The sequence below is a fragment of the Elephas maximus genome, chromosome 12 (assembly GCF_024166365.1).
Source record: "Elephas maximus indicus isolate mEleMax1 chromosome 12, mEleMax1 primary haplotype, whole genome shotgun sequence".
Classification (NCBI taxonomy): Eukaryota; Metazoa; Chordata; class Mammalia; order Proboscidea; family Elephantidae; genus Elephas; species Elephas maximus.
The window spans coordinates 59,664,475-59,679,777 of NC_064830.1; the positions used below are offsets into that span (position 1 = coordinate 59,664,475).

Here is a 15,303-nt window from a genome sequence, read left to right on the forward strand (position 1 = left end):
AGAACCTTCTCAAAGCTCTTGATTTTATGGTGAAAAACAATAGATCCTATGTCCCTCATCAGAAGTTCATGAAGCAACAGGTGCAGTCAGGAAACGCATAATGGGAATGTCCCCTTGGTTGCACTGGACGTTTGTTCGGGGTGGGCTTTCAGCCAGACTCACACACTTGGCTGTGACTCTTGGTTTTTAGTAAAGATGATAAGTATTAATCAGTCCATTTTGTTTTCAGCAATATTTAAAGCATGTAATAATGCAACTGCTTTAAAAATTTCATCTCTAATGTAGAAATCTACCTTTTCAGGGACCTTAAACCAGAGAACATTCTGTTGAATGAAGACATGCATATCCAAATCACAGACTTTGGAACCGCCAAAGTGCTCTCCCCTGAGAGCAAGCAAGGTGCGTGCGGCCGCGTGCCAGGCTGCGTTCATCCTGATGACAGGTGCTTTCTCAGCGAGATCTGCCAGATGTCTGGGGGTGGAGGGAGGCACTGCCTGTGGGGGACCGTCCCTGTTCTGCTGTTGCCAGTTCTGGTGCGCACCACTGGGGCTGCTCCCAGAGCTGCTGGGTGCTACCTGCGTTCCTGGTCACCAATGCAGGGCCATGGGCTTGGTGCAGCCCACGCCCACTGCCTCCTCCTTGGCGCTGGGGGTCTCCCAGTGCCCTCTGCTCCCTGTGGCCACACAGGTCATGAGACACAGGTTGAGGGGCACTGTCACGGGGTATAGGTCATGGGCCATGGGTCATGAGACAGTCTTGGGGTGTAGGTCATGGGACACGGGTTGTGAGACATAGTCATCGCGTATAGTTCGTGGGGCATGGGTCATGGGGTATATGTCGTGGGATGCGGGTTGTGGGATATAGGTCGTGAGACATGGGTCGTGAGACACAGTCATGGGGTATACGTCATGGGACATGGGTTGTGAGACACAGTCATGGGGCATAGGTTGTGTGGCACGGATTGTGGAGCACAGTCATGGGGTATATGTTGTGGGGCACGGTCATGGGGTATAGGTTGTGGGGCACGTGTTGTGGGGTATAGGTCATATGTCCTGGGATGCAGGTCATGGGATATAGGTCATTGGGTGTAGGTCATGGGGCACAGATCATGAGACATAGTCGTGGGGTATAGGTCGTAGGGCACAGGTCATGGGGCATGGTCGTGGGGTATAAGTCGTGAGGCCCAGTCATGGGGTATAGGTTGTGGGATGTATGTTGTGGGACAAGGGTCGTGGGGTATAGGTCATGGAGTATAGGTCGTTGGGCGCAGGTGGGGCATGGGTTATGAGACGCAGTCATGGGGTATAGGTTGTGGGACATAGGTCACAGGGTTTATGTCATGGGACACAGTCATGGGGTATATGTCATGGGGCATGGGTTGAAGGGCATGGGCATTGTTCATTCAGTGAGGTTCTGCACGGTTACAGAGTGAGTGTGCATTTACCGGTGGCTCATGTGCACACTTAACATCGCAGACAGACCCTCCCTCCAAGTCACTCTTCCCCGGGATGGTTTCCAGCCCCGGTGGTCTATGGTGACAGCTCCGTCACCCGAGGCGGTGTTGCCAGAAAGCAACCTGGGTTGTCTCAACCATGCAAGATCCTGACTGTCCTTCAGGTGTCTGCTAGATGAAAATCACAAGCAGAAGGGGTCAAGAGTGGCACTTTAACTTCTGGAGACTGTTTTAAAGTGTTGGGTAGAAGATGAAGCTCTTGACGATGATGTTCAGAGGAAACCGGAAGCTGCTAGGTGAGTTACTAAGTGGCCTCAAGGACAAGCCAGGTGCTGGGGAGGAACAGCATGGCGTTGGGCAGCCCTCAGCTGAGAGGCGGCCGCAGGGCCTCTGTGGGGTGCTTGCCCCTCTGCGTCTGGGCTTGCGGTTACTGCCCTCACCCGACCAGGCCTGTGAGCAAATACGCTGGAGACTGGTTTGGACTGGTGAGTCTGGGTGCTGGTGTGCTGAGGGGAGCAGGGTGTGAGCAGGGCGGCAGCAACAGCTTGTTTTGGCTGGAAAACATTCCTGGGAGGGATGGAGAGTAGTCACAGTGAGTGAAGAAGGTCTTCAAAACTCAGTCCCCTGATACAGCCACGCATCATCAGGGTTTGTTTGGTCGTTGTGCGAGTAGTAAAGATTAGTGAGTTGTGAGGACGTGGCTTGAGTGGTTTATTTTTACGTAGGAGACGCATGCTTGTGTGTTTCTGGCTTACTTTATCCTGCCTGTCCAAATTGCACCTACATGTGGGCAGTCTCTGAGCCATGCTTCACAGCCGTGTCCCTGAAGGTGGCGGCCTGGTGCCAGTGGACCCGGCCGCCAACCTGGAGCCACAGGAACTGCCGTGAGGCCGCCTTAGAGGTCTAGAAGGGTGCGCGTGTCCAGTGCACGTGGACTCCTCTAATGTGTGGGGTGACTTTTGTGTTGTCTGACGTGCAGAAACCTAAAGGACAGCAGCTGTTGTGGGGGCAGAGGCTGGATCTTGGGAAGAATCCCCTTGCTCAGATGGGCTGGATGAGTGGGGCCTGCTCAGCGACGAGAGTGCAGTAGTCGTTGTAAGTGCATGGCTGGGCGGCCGTGCCCAGGAGTCCATTCCTCCTCAGCTCCTGGGCGAGCGGCCCCCCGGAAGCCCTCTGGCATTTGTGAGAAGCCAAGAAATGTTGATGTGATCGACAAGGCATCGCTTTACTATCAGGTGATCCCACTTGTATGCATATGGTCCATGGGAACGTCGAGTCACGTGGGAACAGCTGTGTCCCCAAGTTTTCTCATTATGATTTGTTTGCTACTCTGTGTCTTATCTGCATACTCTTTTCCTACCATGGAGACTGACCACTGCTGTCTGATGGTGGTAGTGAGCACGAGGGTGCCAGGGATCCGCTCCCCCCACCCCCCGCCCCCTGCAGGGATCTGCACTCAACCTTTTTATCTGCGTGTAGACTGTCTTCAGAATCTGATACTTGGCATAGGGCTTGTCCTGTGGCCTGCAACCATTAAAAAATAGAATAGTTTGTGTGTATTGATGAAATTGTGTGATAAACTTGCTTTTCTTTCTGAAACTAGGCTGAAAGTTGCTTCAGGAATTACAGTTGTAAACCAGGGACAATTGCTTGTGTATATAGATAAATTGGTGTTTTTTATTCTTCTTAGAAGAAAAGAGAAATGCATGTCATTAATTGTGGGCAAGGTTCATTTTAATTCTTGCTCTTGTCTTGTGTTTGAGTAAACCTGAGGGCTCAGGGACTCAGAACCCCAGGAGTTCTTGCTGCATTGGCTGTTTCACTTTTCTGCAGAGATGCTTGCTGCAAAACAGCTTCAAAGCTTCCAGGAAAGTGCCTGTGGTGGCGGTGGCCGCAGTTGCTCCGGTGGTCGGGGTAGTGCTGTGTCTCCTCCTGGGGGGCAGCAGGCCGTCCGTCCTCACGGTCACTGTCCCAGAGGCTGCTTCAGAGCCCAGTCAGTGGGGGCCAGTGGAGGGAGAGAGGCTAGCAGCTGCCCAGGCGCATGGAGCTGATGAGGGCTGTCTGACTGAGAGTGCTCTGACTTCTGACCTCTGACCTCACTTGTGGGTCCCATGGCCCACCTCGGAGGAGCTCTTGTCTGTGCTGTGTCCTTGCCCTGTGCTCTCTGGGCCAAAGCTGCTCGGGGCTCCACAGGCTTGAGGTGCAGACTCAGGGTCTGGGTCTGGAAGCCCGTGTTCTGACCTGTGCCGCCAGGGTGCTCTGAGAACAGCCAGGTGCAGAGGAGAGAAGGGCTCAGCAGATGGGAGGAGGCTGTCCCTCCAGTCACACCTCAGTCCCCATCTGTGGGCACCATTGTCCAGACGTAGCCTGTTCAGAGCATTTGCTGCCTATGACAGAGGCACCATCTCAAAGCAGATGCCCCCTGAGTGGGACGTTTCAGAGTTTGCCAGACGGGGGTGGTCCAGACTTCCACCACTATACACGACTCTTCCCATAGTGATGTATTTGACTCTGGGCATCTCAGTATTTGTGTTTGTTTATCTGTAGCTGGAATGCAGATTTTTCTGTTTTTTGTTTTTTCTTAATCAGAGTACCTGCATATTGTAAAAAATTCAAACCGTACTTGTGACCTGACTTCTACCCTTGGTTTGTTTTCCCTGTAAATATTCCAGTCTGTATCTCCAAAATATAAAGCTTCCATTTCAAAAGGATAGCCACGATATCATACAATTTGTATGCATAAAATTAGAACAATTGCTTAATATTCAAAATATTCAGTGTTAAACTTCCAATTGTTTCCACACATTACATAATTTTTTTTTTTTTTAAATGCTGTTTACTTGAATCAGGATCCATTAAAGTTCACGCACTAAGCTTGGCTAATTTGTCTCGTAGATACTGTTTTACTCTATAGCTTCCACCATCTTGACATTTCCCTCCCAGTTTGTTGAGGAACCAGGTCACTTGTCCTTCTGAGTTTTGCAGATCTTGCTGATCGCGCCTCATGGAGTCATTTCATGTGGTCCTCTGTGCTCTGGTTGTTTGTAAGTTGGGAGCTGGCTCTGGCCGCTTGATCTCATTCAGGCAAGTCTGGCCGGGGGAGTGCTGTCCATGCGGAAGCACCCAACCTCAGTCAGCTGTGAGGCCAGCAGCCATTTGTAGCCATGATGGCCTCCATGCACTAATTCAGTAGAGATTGTGGAGTGGTCATAGTCAAATTTCATTCATGAGCTGGAAATTTTAAAGAGAAACTTCCCCTTGTCAGCTTTTTGGTTATCCAGTGGTATCGTTTGTAGAGGAAAAGCAGGATGAATGCTTGCTTCTTTCCCTTTTATTTGCCACTTTTGAAAACTGTGAATTGGTTTACCAGCATTATCCCATGATGACCAGTTCATTAAAAAAAATTATTACCGCTATTCCGTGCCATATACAAAATGGATAAGCGACCCGAATGTAAGAGCGAGTTATAATACTCTTCAGAGAAAATGCAGAGGTAAATCTTCATGACCTTGAGTTAGGTGATGGTTTCTTACATATAACACCAAAAGCACAAGCAACAAAAGAAAAAACAGATAACCAGACTCCATCAAAATTAAAAAACTTCTAGGTTGCAAATGATACCATGAAGAAAGTGAAAAGATAAACCACACAGGTGGGGGGCAGTTTTGCAACTCATGAATCTGGTAATGCACTTGTATCCATAAAGTATAAGAACTCTTACAACTCAATAATAAAAAGATAGATAACTCAATTAAAAAGTAGGCAAAGGATCTGAATAGACATTTTTCGAAAAAAGATACACAAATGGCCAATAAGCACATGAAAAAATGCTCAACACTGTTGGCCTTTAGGGAAATGCATATCAAAACCACAATGAGATGTTATTTTATACCACTAGAAAGGCAAAGAATATTGAATGTACCATGGACCGCCAGAAGAACAAACAAATGTCTTGGAAGAAGTATAGCCAGAATGGTTCTTAGAAGCAAGGATGGCGAGACTTCGTCTCACATACTTGTGGACATGTTATCAGGAGGCAACAGTCCCTGGAAAAGAACATCATGCTTGGACAAAAGAGGAAGACCCTTAACGAGATGGACTGACACAGTGGCTACAATGATGGGCTGAAGCATAATAATTGTGAGGATGGCACAGGACTGGGCATTGTTTTGTTCTGTTGTATGTAGGGGTTGCCCTGAGTTGGAATCGACTTGACAGCACCCAAAAACAACAACAGGAAGGCTATAATAAAAAAGATAGATAGTAAGTGTTGACAAGGATGTGAAGAATTGGAACTGTCCTAACACTGCTAGTGGAAATGTAAAATGGTGCAGCAGCTTTGGAAAATAGTCCGGCAGTTGCTTAAAAGATAAAGCGTAAAGTTAATGTATGACCAAGCAATTCCACTCATACCCAGGAGAAATGTTAAAATGCCCACACAGAAACATATGTACGTGAATTGAAAACATGTTCACACAAAAACATGCACACAAATGCTCATGGCAGCATTTTTCATAACAGCCAAAGAGTAGAAACAACCCAAATGTCCATCAGCTGATGAGCGGATAAACAGCATGTGGTCTGTCCATACAATGGAATATTATTTGGGAATTAGAAGGAGCAAAGGTCTGATACATACCGCATCATGAACCTTGAAAGCATTATGCTGAGTGGAAGAAGCTGATCACAAAGAATGACATCTTGTATGATTCCATTTATATGAAATGTCCAGACCGGGCAGATCCTAGATAGAAAGTGGATTAGTGATTGTCGAGGGCCGAGGGAGGAGAGGCTGAAGGAACGCTGTTTCAGTGTTTGTGGAGACAATCTGTGGGTTTGGTTCTCTATTCCATTGATGTGGTGTCTTACGTTGCATTGTATTTGTTGACCCAACCTTACGTTTTTGGGATAAATCCCTCTGGTTCACAGTGTATGACCCTTTTTATGTGTTGCTGGATTTGGTTTGCTAGCATTTTGTCCAAAGAGTAAGTCATGTTTTGTGGTATGTGGTTTCTGGGCTTCAGGTGTGGGTAAGGCAGGTAGCTTTTGATGCCCTTGGCTTTAAAGAGAGTTTAGACGTCTTCTGAACTCAAGTATATGCCTTCAAGTCCATCCTTCTCACTGGCTCCTCAGGGTTGACTCAGTCTGTGGTGACCAGGTGGGGTGGACCCAGCACACTGCTTGGTTTTCCCAACCACTTTGAGGCTGGAGATGACAAACCCACCTAAGACCCTTCTTTCAGGTAAACTTCTGTGTGTACTATTGATGAGGCAGTGGCCGTGAGAGGCAGCGCTGGGCTGGGGTTAGGTCTGGTTTCTAATAGCTGGTGAGGTTTGACCTTTGCCTGATCCCTGATCTTACAGGGGGGTAACTAGATGATCTCTGTGGACTTCCTGATGCTCCCTGTCAGGGGTTCTCAGCTTGGGTCTCATAGATGGACAGGGATCCATGAAGCCAGATAGGAGAAAAGGTGCTGACTCTCACCAGCCTTTAGCATTTCTTCCAGTCAGGGATGCAGCAAGTGCCCGTCACCCCAGGAGAACCCACACATGTCCTCATGTGCCATCACAGCTGGCTCGGAGATCTTAAAATGCTGTTTATACCCATCACTGCTTCAAAACAACTGTAGCTACCAGACCTGCTGCTCAGTCTTTTTATTGAATGCATTAATAAAGAACCATATTAACTGCATCACAGATGTGTTAGTTTGATGTTTTGACACTTGTATTTCTATGTGTTTTACGTTATGCATTTGAGACCTTATTAATTCTGAGAGGGTCATACATGTCATCAGCTGCCAGGAGCATGAGCTCCAGGTGAAGGAGAGAAGGTCCATTCCCAAGGGAGCGGGCTGCATCTCCCCAGGGCCAAAGGCCACCCCAGCTGCTGGGGAAGAGAAAGGGGGCACCCTTGCAGAGCCCTGAGGAGAAAAGGCCGATTTGGGGCCAAGGTTCTGGGCTGGGGCAGGAGGACGAGGGGATGTCACTGGGCTGAAAGGAGCTCTGTGGGGCCGGGACTGGGGGGCTGTCGCTGGGAGAAGGGCCTCTGCCTGGGAATGGAGTGGAGGACAGCAGGGGAGAGCGGGTGTTGTGGAGACACGCAGCCCAGGCCAGTGACTTGGCTGCCGGAAGCCTCAGACAACAGCAGCAGCAGCAAAACCATCTTCATAACACGATGGTTCCCTGCTAAAATGCTTTCACGGGGTGGGGTGTACATCCTTCTAGACTTTTATTTTTGTGCATAATGTAGCTGGCTTTATGGACCATTTTATAGCCAGAATTATTAATGATGCACAGTATACATCTTTCTACATGAAGACATTTTTCTAGAACTTGTAAATACTGGGATTTAGAGAAATAGCACAGAGAGCAGTGCCAAGGACATGAGGCCCACATGGAGGTACCAGCCCCTCGCAGCATGCTGGCAGCCTGCGTTCTTTCCCATGTGATGTGGCAGGCTCTTCTCTGAGGCTCAGGTACTAGACACGGAGGGCTGGGTCACAGGGCAGGCCCATTCTCTGTGACCTTTAGGCCTACGGGCAAGTGGCTCTCGAAAGTTACACCCTGGTGTACTCCACCTACCGTGCTGTGAGCACAGCTCCCCAAATCCTCACCTGCACTCTGTGCTTTCATCCTGCATGTCTGCCAGTGTCATAGGATATGGATGTCAGGGCCATGAGCTTGACAGCTTTGGATGTGAATTTATCAGTGAAATACTCTACCCAGGATGCGTTTGAGTCGGTTTAGGAAGGTTTATCCTTAAAGACAAATTATTTCCGGAATGTCAAATGGTACAGCCACTTTGGAAATCGATTTGGCGCTTCCTTAAAAAGTTAGAAATAGAGCTACCATACGATCCAGCAATCCCACTCCTTGGAATATATCCTAGAGAAATAAGAGCCTTTACACAATCAGATATATGCACACCCATGTTTATTGCAGCACAGTTTACAATAGCAAAAAGATGGAAGCAACCAAGGTGTCCTATCAACGGATGAGTGGATAAATAAATTGTGGTATATTCACACAATGGAATACTACGCATCGATAAAGAACAGTGAGGAATCTGTGAAACATTTTATAACATGGAGGAACCTGGAAGGCATTATGCTGGGTGAAATTAGTTGCAAAAGGACAAATATTGTATAAGACCACTATTATAAGAACTTGAAAAATAGTTTAAACTGAGAAGAAAACATTCTTTTGTGGTTACGAGAAGGGGGAGGGAGAGAGGGTGGGAGGGGGTATTCACTAATTAGATAGTGGATAAGAACTACTTTAGGTGAAGGGAAAGACAGCACACAGTACAGGGGACGTCAGCACAATTGGACTAAACCAAAAGAAAGTTTCCTGAATAAACTGAATGCTTCAAAGGCCAGCATAGCAGAGGCAGGGGTCTGGGGACCATGGTTTCAGGGGACATCTAAGTCAACTGGCATAATAAAATCTATTAAGAAAACTTTCTGCATCCCACTTTGAAGTGTGGCATCTGGGGTCTTAAACACCAGCAAGCAGCCATCTAAGATGCATCAATTGGTCTCAACCCACCTGGATCAAAGGAGAATGAAGAACACCAAGGACACAAGCTGATTATGAGCCCAAGAGACAGAAAGGGCCACATGAACCAGCGACTACATCATCCTGAGACCAGAAGAACTAGATGGTGCCCGGCTACAACTGATGACTGCCCTGACAGGGAACACAACAGAGAACCCCTGAGGGAGCAGGACAGCAGTGGGATGCAGACCCCAAATTCTCATAAAAAGACCAGACTTAATGGTCTAACTGAGACTGGAAGGACCCTGGTGGTCATGGCCCTCAGACCTTCTGTTGGCCCAGGACAGGAACCATTCCTGAAGCCAACTCTTCAGACATGGATTGGACTGGACAATGGGTTGGAGAGGGATGCTGGTAAGGAGTGAGCTTCTTGGATCAGGTGGACACTTGAGACTATGTTGGCATCTCCTGCCTAGAGGGGAGATGAGAGGGTGGAGGGGGTTAGAAGCTGGCAAAAAGGACACGAAAAGAGAGAGTGGAGGGAGAGAGCAGGCTGTCTCATTAGGGGGAGAGTAATTGGGAGTGTGTAGCAAGGTGTATATGGGTCTTTGTGTGAGAGACTGACATGATTTGTGAACTTTCACTTAAAGCACAATAAAAATTATTTAAAAAAAAAAAAAGACAAATGATTTCCAGCCACAGTGTTAAAGGCATTGAGGGAAAGGACAGCTCCATCTGCTTCATAAGGGCTTAGGTGAAAGGGGCTCATTTGTCATGGGGCACGAAGATTTTAAACCTTGGAGTCTTGTCTCCTGTCTGGTGGGGGCTTGCTGGGGTGGAGACAGGCAGTGCTGCTGCTGTCAGGACCTGCTGGTGGAAAAGGTGGTTTCCTTTCAAACTGCACCACTGTGGCAAGAGGGAGGCTAGCACCTGGTTTCAGGTGGAGATGGCTAGTACACGTGTGGAAGGGCTGTGGAAGTCACTGGGGAATCTTGGGTGATGACGCATGTCACGGACTCTTAGAGAAGCGATGTGCTGTCTGGGCATCTGGCTCTCAGAGCCTCAGAGCCTGCGGACAAGGCCACTCCACGGGGTGCTGCGGGAGGACAAGGGCTGGCAGCGGGCTGACTTGCGCATGGGCTGCCCTATCGGCTGCCTCTCAGGGAGGGTGGGTCTTCAGGGCTTCTGATGCCACCCAAACCTGAGAGCCTGCCTGTGAACCTGGAGAGACTGCATGGTTGGAGAGGGTAGGATGAAGGGACTGGAGGCTCCTTGGACCCTTGAGTTGGCGCTTATCCTCAAGAAGTGAGCTCCTCCCACCCTGGGGTCCTGCACCTTCCCATATTCCACAAGTGGTACTCACCTGCTCCCTGCATGTCCTTTGCTGGAATGAGCAGACCCCCATGGAGCTTCACTTTGGTGGTGGTGGGGCACAGCTGACCAAGGCTCAGTGGGTGCACCTGGGGCAGGTGGCAGGTGAGGGGGAGGGCCTAGGGGAGGCCGTGGACAGGGGACTTGGAGTATCAGGCCAATGAGGGGTGCCCACTGCTGTGTAGACGAGAACCCGTTACAGTCATACCATCTCAGGGTGTTTGGGGAGGTCATGGTGTTGGAGCTGTGTGTGACCTTACCCCTCTGTCTTCTCTCCAGCCAGGGCCAACTCATTTGTGGGAACAGCCCAATACGTCTCTCCAGAGCTGCTCACAGAGAAGGCGGCCTGTAAAAGGTAATCGCTTTGCCTGCTCTTGTCACAGTGAGAAACCAGTATTGAGGAGCATGCTTTGAAAGAAACTCGAGTTTTGCTTCTTAGCCAGTATCTTTCCTTTAATGCACGTGCCCATGGCAGTCCCCACATGAGAACAACCTGCCCAGGTGTCCACAGGGCCCCCGGGTGAAACCCTCCTGTGGTGGGGCACTACTTACAGGTTTTCAAAATGTCCCACCCATTACCTCAGAAGGAGCTTTTCTTTGCTTTTAAACTTTATTCTGGAATGAAGCAGCTCTTTAGCATTGACATGGAAAGATCTCCCATGTCCATTCAGTGAACTGAAAGATGCAGACTAGCATGTGTAGTACCTACCTTTTGTGGAAATAAAAGGAGGAGGTCATGTATGTATATTCTATTTGCTTGTGTGTGCATTTAGCATTTTCTAGAAGTATGTATCAGAACCAGGCTGCAGAAGTTTCCTGTGTGGGTAGGGGGGCAGGGTCTGTGAGAGAGCCGTCATTGTTTATCTTTTTATGCTTTTTGACTTTTTTAAAAATGTGATACCTACTCAAAGATTTTTTTTTTCTCATTTAAAAAATTATACCATTCATTGTCAAGAATTCTTGGAAAATCTACAGACTGAAAACAAAAAGCACCCCTAGTCTCCAGGCCCAGGAATAATTGTGGGTAGTAATTTGACATCTTTCCAGTCCTTTATGTGTACACTTTGTATGTGCTTACATAATTCTTATATGACAGAGGCCATCGTGAATAACTAGTTTAACGGTGATGATATAATGAACACTTGGCAGTTATTTATAGACTTTTGTAATGCTGTATGGTTTCCCAGCAGATGGCTTTGTCAGAGTTCCTCCAGCTCTTCCCTCACTGTCAGGTGCTGAGATAGTTCTGGGTTATTAGCAAACTTTGGCCTGCCTACCGTGGGCCACGATCAGTGGTGATGACCAAGGTGGCCCTGGCCTTGCTCCGGCCACGTCCGCAGGTGGCTACCCTGAGCTGTGGCACAAGTGCTGCCCGCCCGGGCCTCTGTTTGGACTTAAAAGTCGAATGTCTTTGTCCAGCTGTCTGAACATTTTACAAGTCTTTAGTACTTAATGCTTTTCAGAAGAGTTATGCTGGCTTCCCCTTTATTTTTTATTGTATTAAAAACCATCCTAAAGGATAAAATACATGCATATGATAAAACATTCCAATAACTCACAGAGGTAGAAAGTTACCAAAAAGCCCTTTGCTCTCGCAGCTCTCCTGTCCAGAAAGAGACCCCAGCCAGCAGCCCTTCCCCTGCCTCTACCCTCACGGGGGGAGTTTCTGTCCTGCCTTTCCTAGCTCCTCTTTTAAACTAGACTAAACAGTATAGAAAGCCAAGCGTGAACACCAGTCACTGACTGAGTGCAAGCTTCTCTTTAACTACCCACTCTGCTGTGACTCAGGTTTCCAGTCCCCCACACTGAGCACCTCGCCCGTTGAGGGCCTGCGGGTCCCAGCCTGGCCTGGCTGCCATCTCTTGCACTTACTTGGACCCCATCCTGTGACTTGGTTTCCAGAAGGCCAGGCTGGGGTGGCCTTGGAGGGTGGCCACTGGAGTGTGGGGCAGAGTTGCATCTTGATGCTTCACAGGGTTGAGCTGGGCGTAGAACACAAAATCAGAAAACCTGGCTATGTTCTGGAAATGATTTAGAGGAAATCAGAGCTGCAGTGTACCTTCTGAGATGTGTAATTAAGATGTTTATAAAGGAGGGGCAGGGTTTTCACCACCAGGCCAAGCAGGGCAAGGTAAGCCTGCTTTTATGCACAGCCTGTGGGTGCTTGGATTCAGCTCCTCTCAACACATGTTTACATTGGCATCCTGAGGGTCAGCACTGAGGGGGTGAGGGAATTAGAGTGTATCCATAACGCTGCCAACCTTCTCATGACATGGGCAAGTTCTTGCAGCTCTCTCTCCCCTCTGTCTTTCTCCCTCTCCAGAGCGTGCTCTCTCTCTTTCAGTTGCTCTCTTTCCCTCTTGTGCTCTCTCCCTCTTTCTCTCCTCGCACTCTCTCTTGCTCTTTCTCTGTGTCTCTCCCTCTCTTGTCCTCCTCCTTGCTCTGTCTCTTTCCTTCTCTCTCTCTTACTCTCTCCTCTATCTCCACCTCTCACTCTCTCCCCCCTCTTTCTCTCCCTCTGTCTCTCCCTGTTTCTCTATGTCTCGCTCACTCTGCACTGATGGAGGTGCTGAGCTGTGGCCCCCCACAAGCGATCATCACTGGAGTCCATGTTGGGACTGTCCTAGCTCCCCCGCCCCTGCTGTCTCCGAGAACAGGCATGTGAGGAGGTTGGGGGGCCCCTGCTGGAAGGGGTGAAGTGAGGGACTGCAGGGGCAGCTGTCTGTGGGTGCTTTCGGCCCAGACCCAGGAGGCCCCCCCTCTGGAACGGGCCAGGGCAAGTCCCCCCGCCAAGTCATTGATTTTCCAGGAAAGGAGGCTAGGGGCTGAGGCAGTGTGGGTGACAGTACCCAGAACCGAAGTGACCCTGCTGGTTGTTCATGTTTTACAAATGTCCTTTTTCTTTGTTTTTCCTCCACCCTAAAGTTCAGACCTTTGGGCCCTTGGCTGCATAATCTACCAGCTTGTGGCAGGACTCCCACCGTTCAGAGCAGGGTAAGAGACTCCAGGCACTGTGTACAGTGATTGCAGCCGCCGACACGACTCCAGGGAGGGAGGGACTGAGGGTGGGAGGTCGGTGCCACCTGGGAGTGTGTGTGACTTTTGCAGCAACGCTGAACTCCAGCCTGGAGCGTTGTGGGCAGCTGTGTGAGTGAGCACGTGGCAGGGAAGGGACAGTGGTCACCACACTGAGGGGCTGAAAGGACCCCACCAGGAGTGACTGCTTTTTTTATTTTGCAGAAATGAGTATCTTATCTTCCAGAAGATCATTAAGTTGGAATATGACTTTCCAGAAAAATTCTTCCCCAAGGCCAGAGACCTTGTGGAAAAGCTTTTGGTAAATATTCTGAATTTCTTCTCAGCCCCTGCGTCTCTCTGCTCCTGTGTGCAGAGCAGGTCTCCTGGAGCCCCCTGTGTCTGATGGCATGCGCCTTCAAGTTGATAGTGACCGTGGATAGGCTCGTTCCTGACGTCTCATCCCAGAATGAGTTCTTTTCCGTTTCCAAGTCCCTGGTCCTGACCACTTTGCGTTTGGTCATCCGTTGCGATACAGCACTGGAATGCTGATGCTGGAGCAGGGGGCTTGTTAAGGTAGAGTCACCTGGGAAAGACACGTTGGTTTACGTTCTAGAAACGGAAGTGTCTGACTATGGTGTGCTTTTGACCCTGGAGAGGGAGAGGATGGCCCAGTGCAGTCTGGTGGAGACAGAAAGCTCCGATCACCTTCCTCCTTACCCTTGGCGGGGGAGGGGCTGGTCCTCGTGGGAGCTGGTGGCAGCGGGTCACTGGGGAGGAGACCACTCAGCAGGTGTTGGCGGTCAGGTGCTGGTGGTACACGTGGGTGCGTCATTCCACGTCCGTGTGAGGCACTATTCAGGCCAGTTACTTGTGCCCTGGTTATCCAGGCCAGCAAGTTAGGTTTTCCACTGTATTTTAAGAATACAGTCACAAGGTTGTGATTCATTTTCTCCTAAGAGGAAAGTGAGATACGGAGGGACCCTGGGGGCTGACCCAGGCCTCCCCCAGCCCATGGCGGGGAGGGGACAGTCAGGGGCCCTTGCTATCTCCGGGCAAGAATTGAGCAAGATTCCTCAAAATCATTTTCGATGCCAGAATGGCCTTTTAACCCGGCCTGCCCTGTCTTCACCTCTGTCAAAGGTCTTAGATGCCACGAAGCGATTAGGCTGTGAGGAGATGGACGGTTACACGCCTCTGAAAGCCCACTCGTTCTTCGAGTCTATCATATGGGAGAACCTGCACCACCAGACGCCCCCAAAGCTCACAGCCTACCTGCCAGCGATGTCCGAGGACGATGAGGACTGCTACGGGAACGTATGCAGCAGTGGGGGGTGGGGGTGAGCCCTGCGTGTGAGGGCTTGCTGTGCACAGGGCGCTCACGAGGGCAGGTGTGCTGGCACTGAGGCACCTCTCTCGCTCCCTCTCACAGTATGACAACCTCCTGAGCCAGTTCGGCTGCATGCAGGTATCCTCATCATCCTCGTGCCACTCCCTGTCAGCCCCGGAGCCAGGCCTCCCACAGCGCTCTGGCAGCAACATCGAGCAGTACATCCACGACCTGGATTCGAACTCTTTTGAACTGGACTTACAGTTCTCTGAGGATGAGAAGAGGTTACTGTTGGAGAAGCAGGCTGGTGGGAACCCTTGGTAAGGACTTACCTGCACGTAGAATGGTGGAGGGTACCTCCCCTTATGGTGAGCACAGAGACTCGGGCCGCCGTGCCCTCCTTGCTGCTGCCTGTGAGTGTTTGGCAGCCCGTTAGACTTCCAGGACTGCCACTAACGCGCCCCAAGGAGGATTCGTGGGTGCAGTTGGGGGTGTGTCGGGGGGAGGGGGAATGGGCTGGGAGCTCCAGTCCTCGTTCTGCCCCTGCTTCATCAGGCAAGGCCCTTGACCTGGCATTCCAGGTATGTCTGTTGCTTCACCTGGATCAAAATACTCACTGCCCTGTGGTTAGACACTTG

At 49.8% G+C, this 15,303-nt stretch overlaps 1 protein-coding gene across 3 annotated transcripts in view; it reads left to right on the forward strand.

Annotated features, from left to right (window-relative positions):
• PDPK1 (3-phosphoinositide dependent protein kinase 1) overlaps positions 1-15,303 on the forward strand; it is a 73,710-nt gene that overhangs the window by 48,110 nt on the left and 10,297 nt on the right. For all 3 annotated transcript variants that reach the window (XM_049902638.1, XM_049902637.1, XM_049902639.1), the window contains 6 exons: positions 302-399; positions 10,600-10,675; positions 13,246-13,314; positions 13,561-13,657; positions 14,479-14,652; positions 14,768-14,985. In XM_049902638.1, coding sequence (XP_049758595.1) covers positions 302-399; positions 10,600-10,675; positions 13,246-13,314; positions 13,561-13,657; positions 14,479-14,652; positions 14,768-14,985 — 732 coding nt within the window. The remainder of the gene's footprint in view (positions 1-301; positions 400-10,599; positions 10,676-13,245; positions 13,315-13,560; positions 13,658-14,478; positions 14,653-14,767; positions 14,986-15,303) is intronic.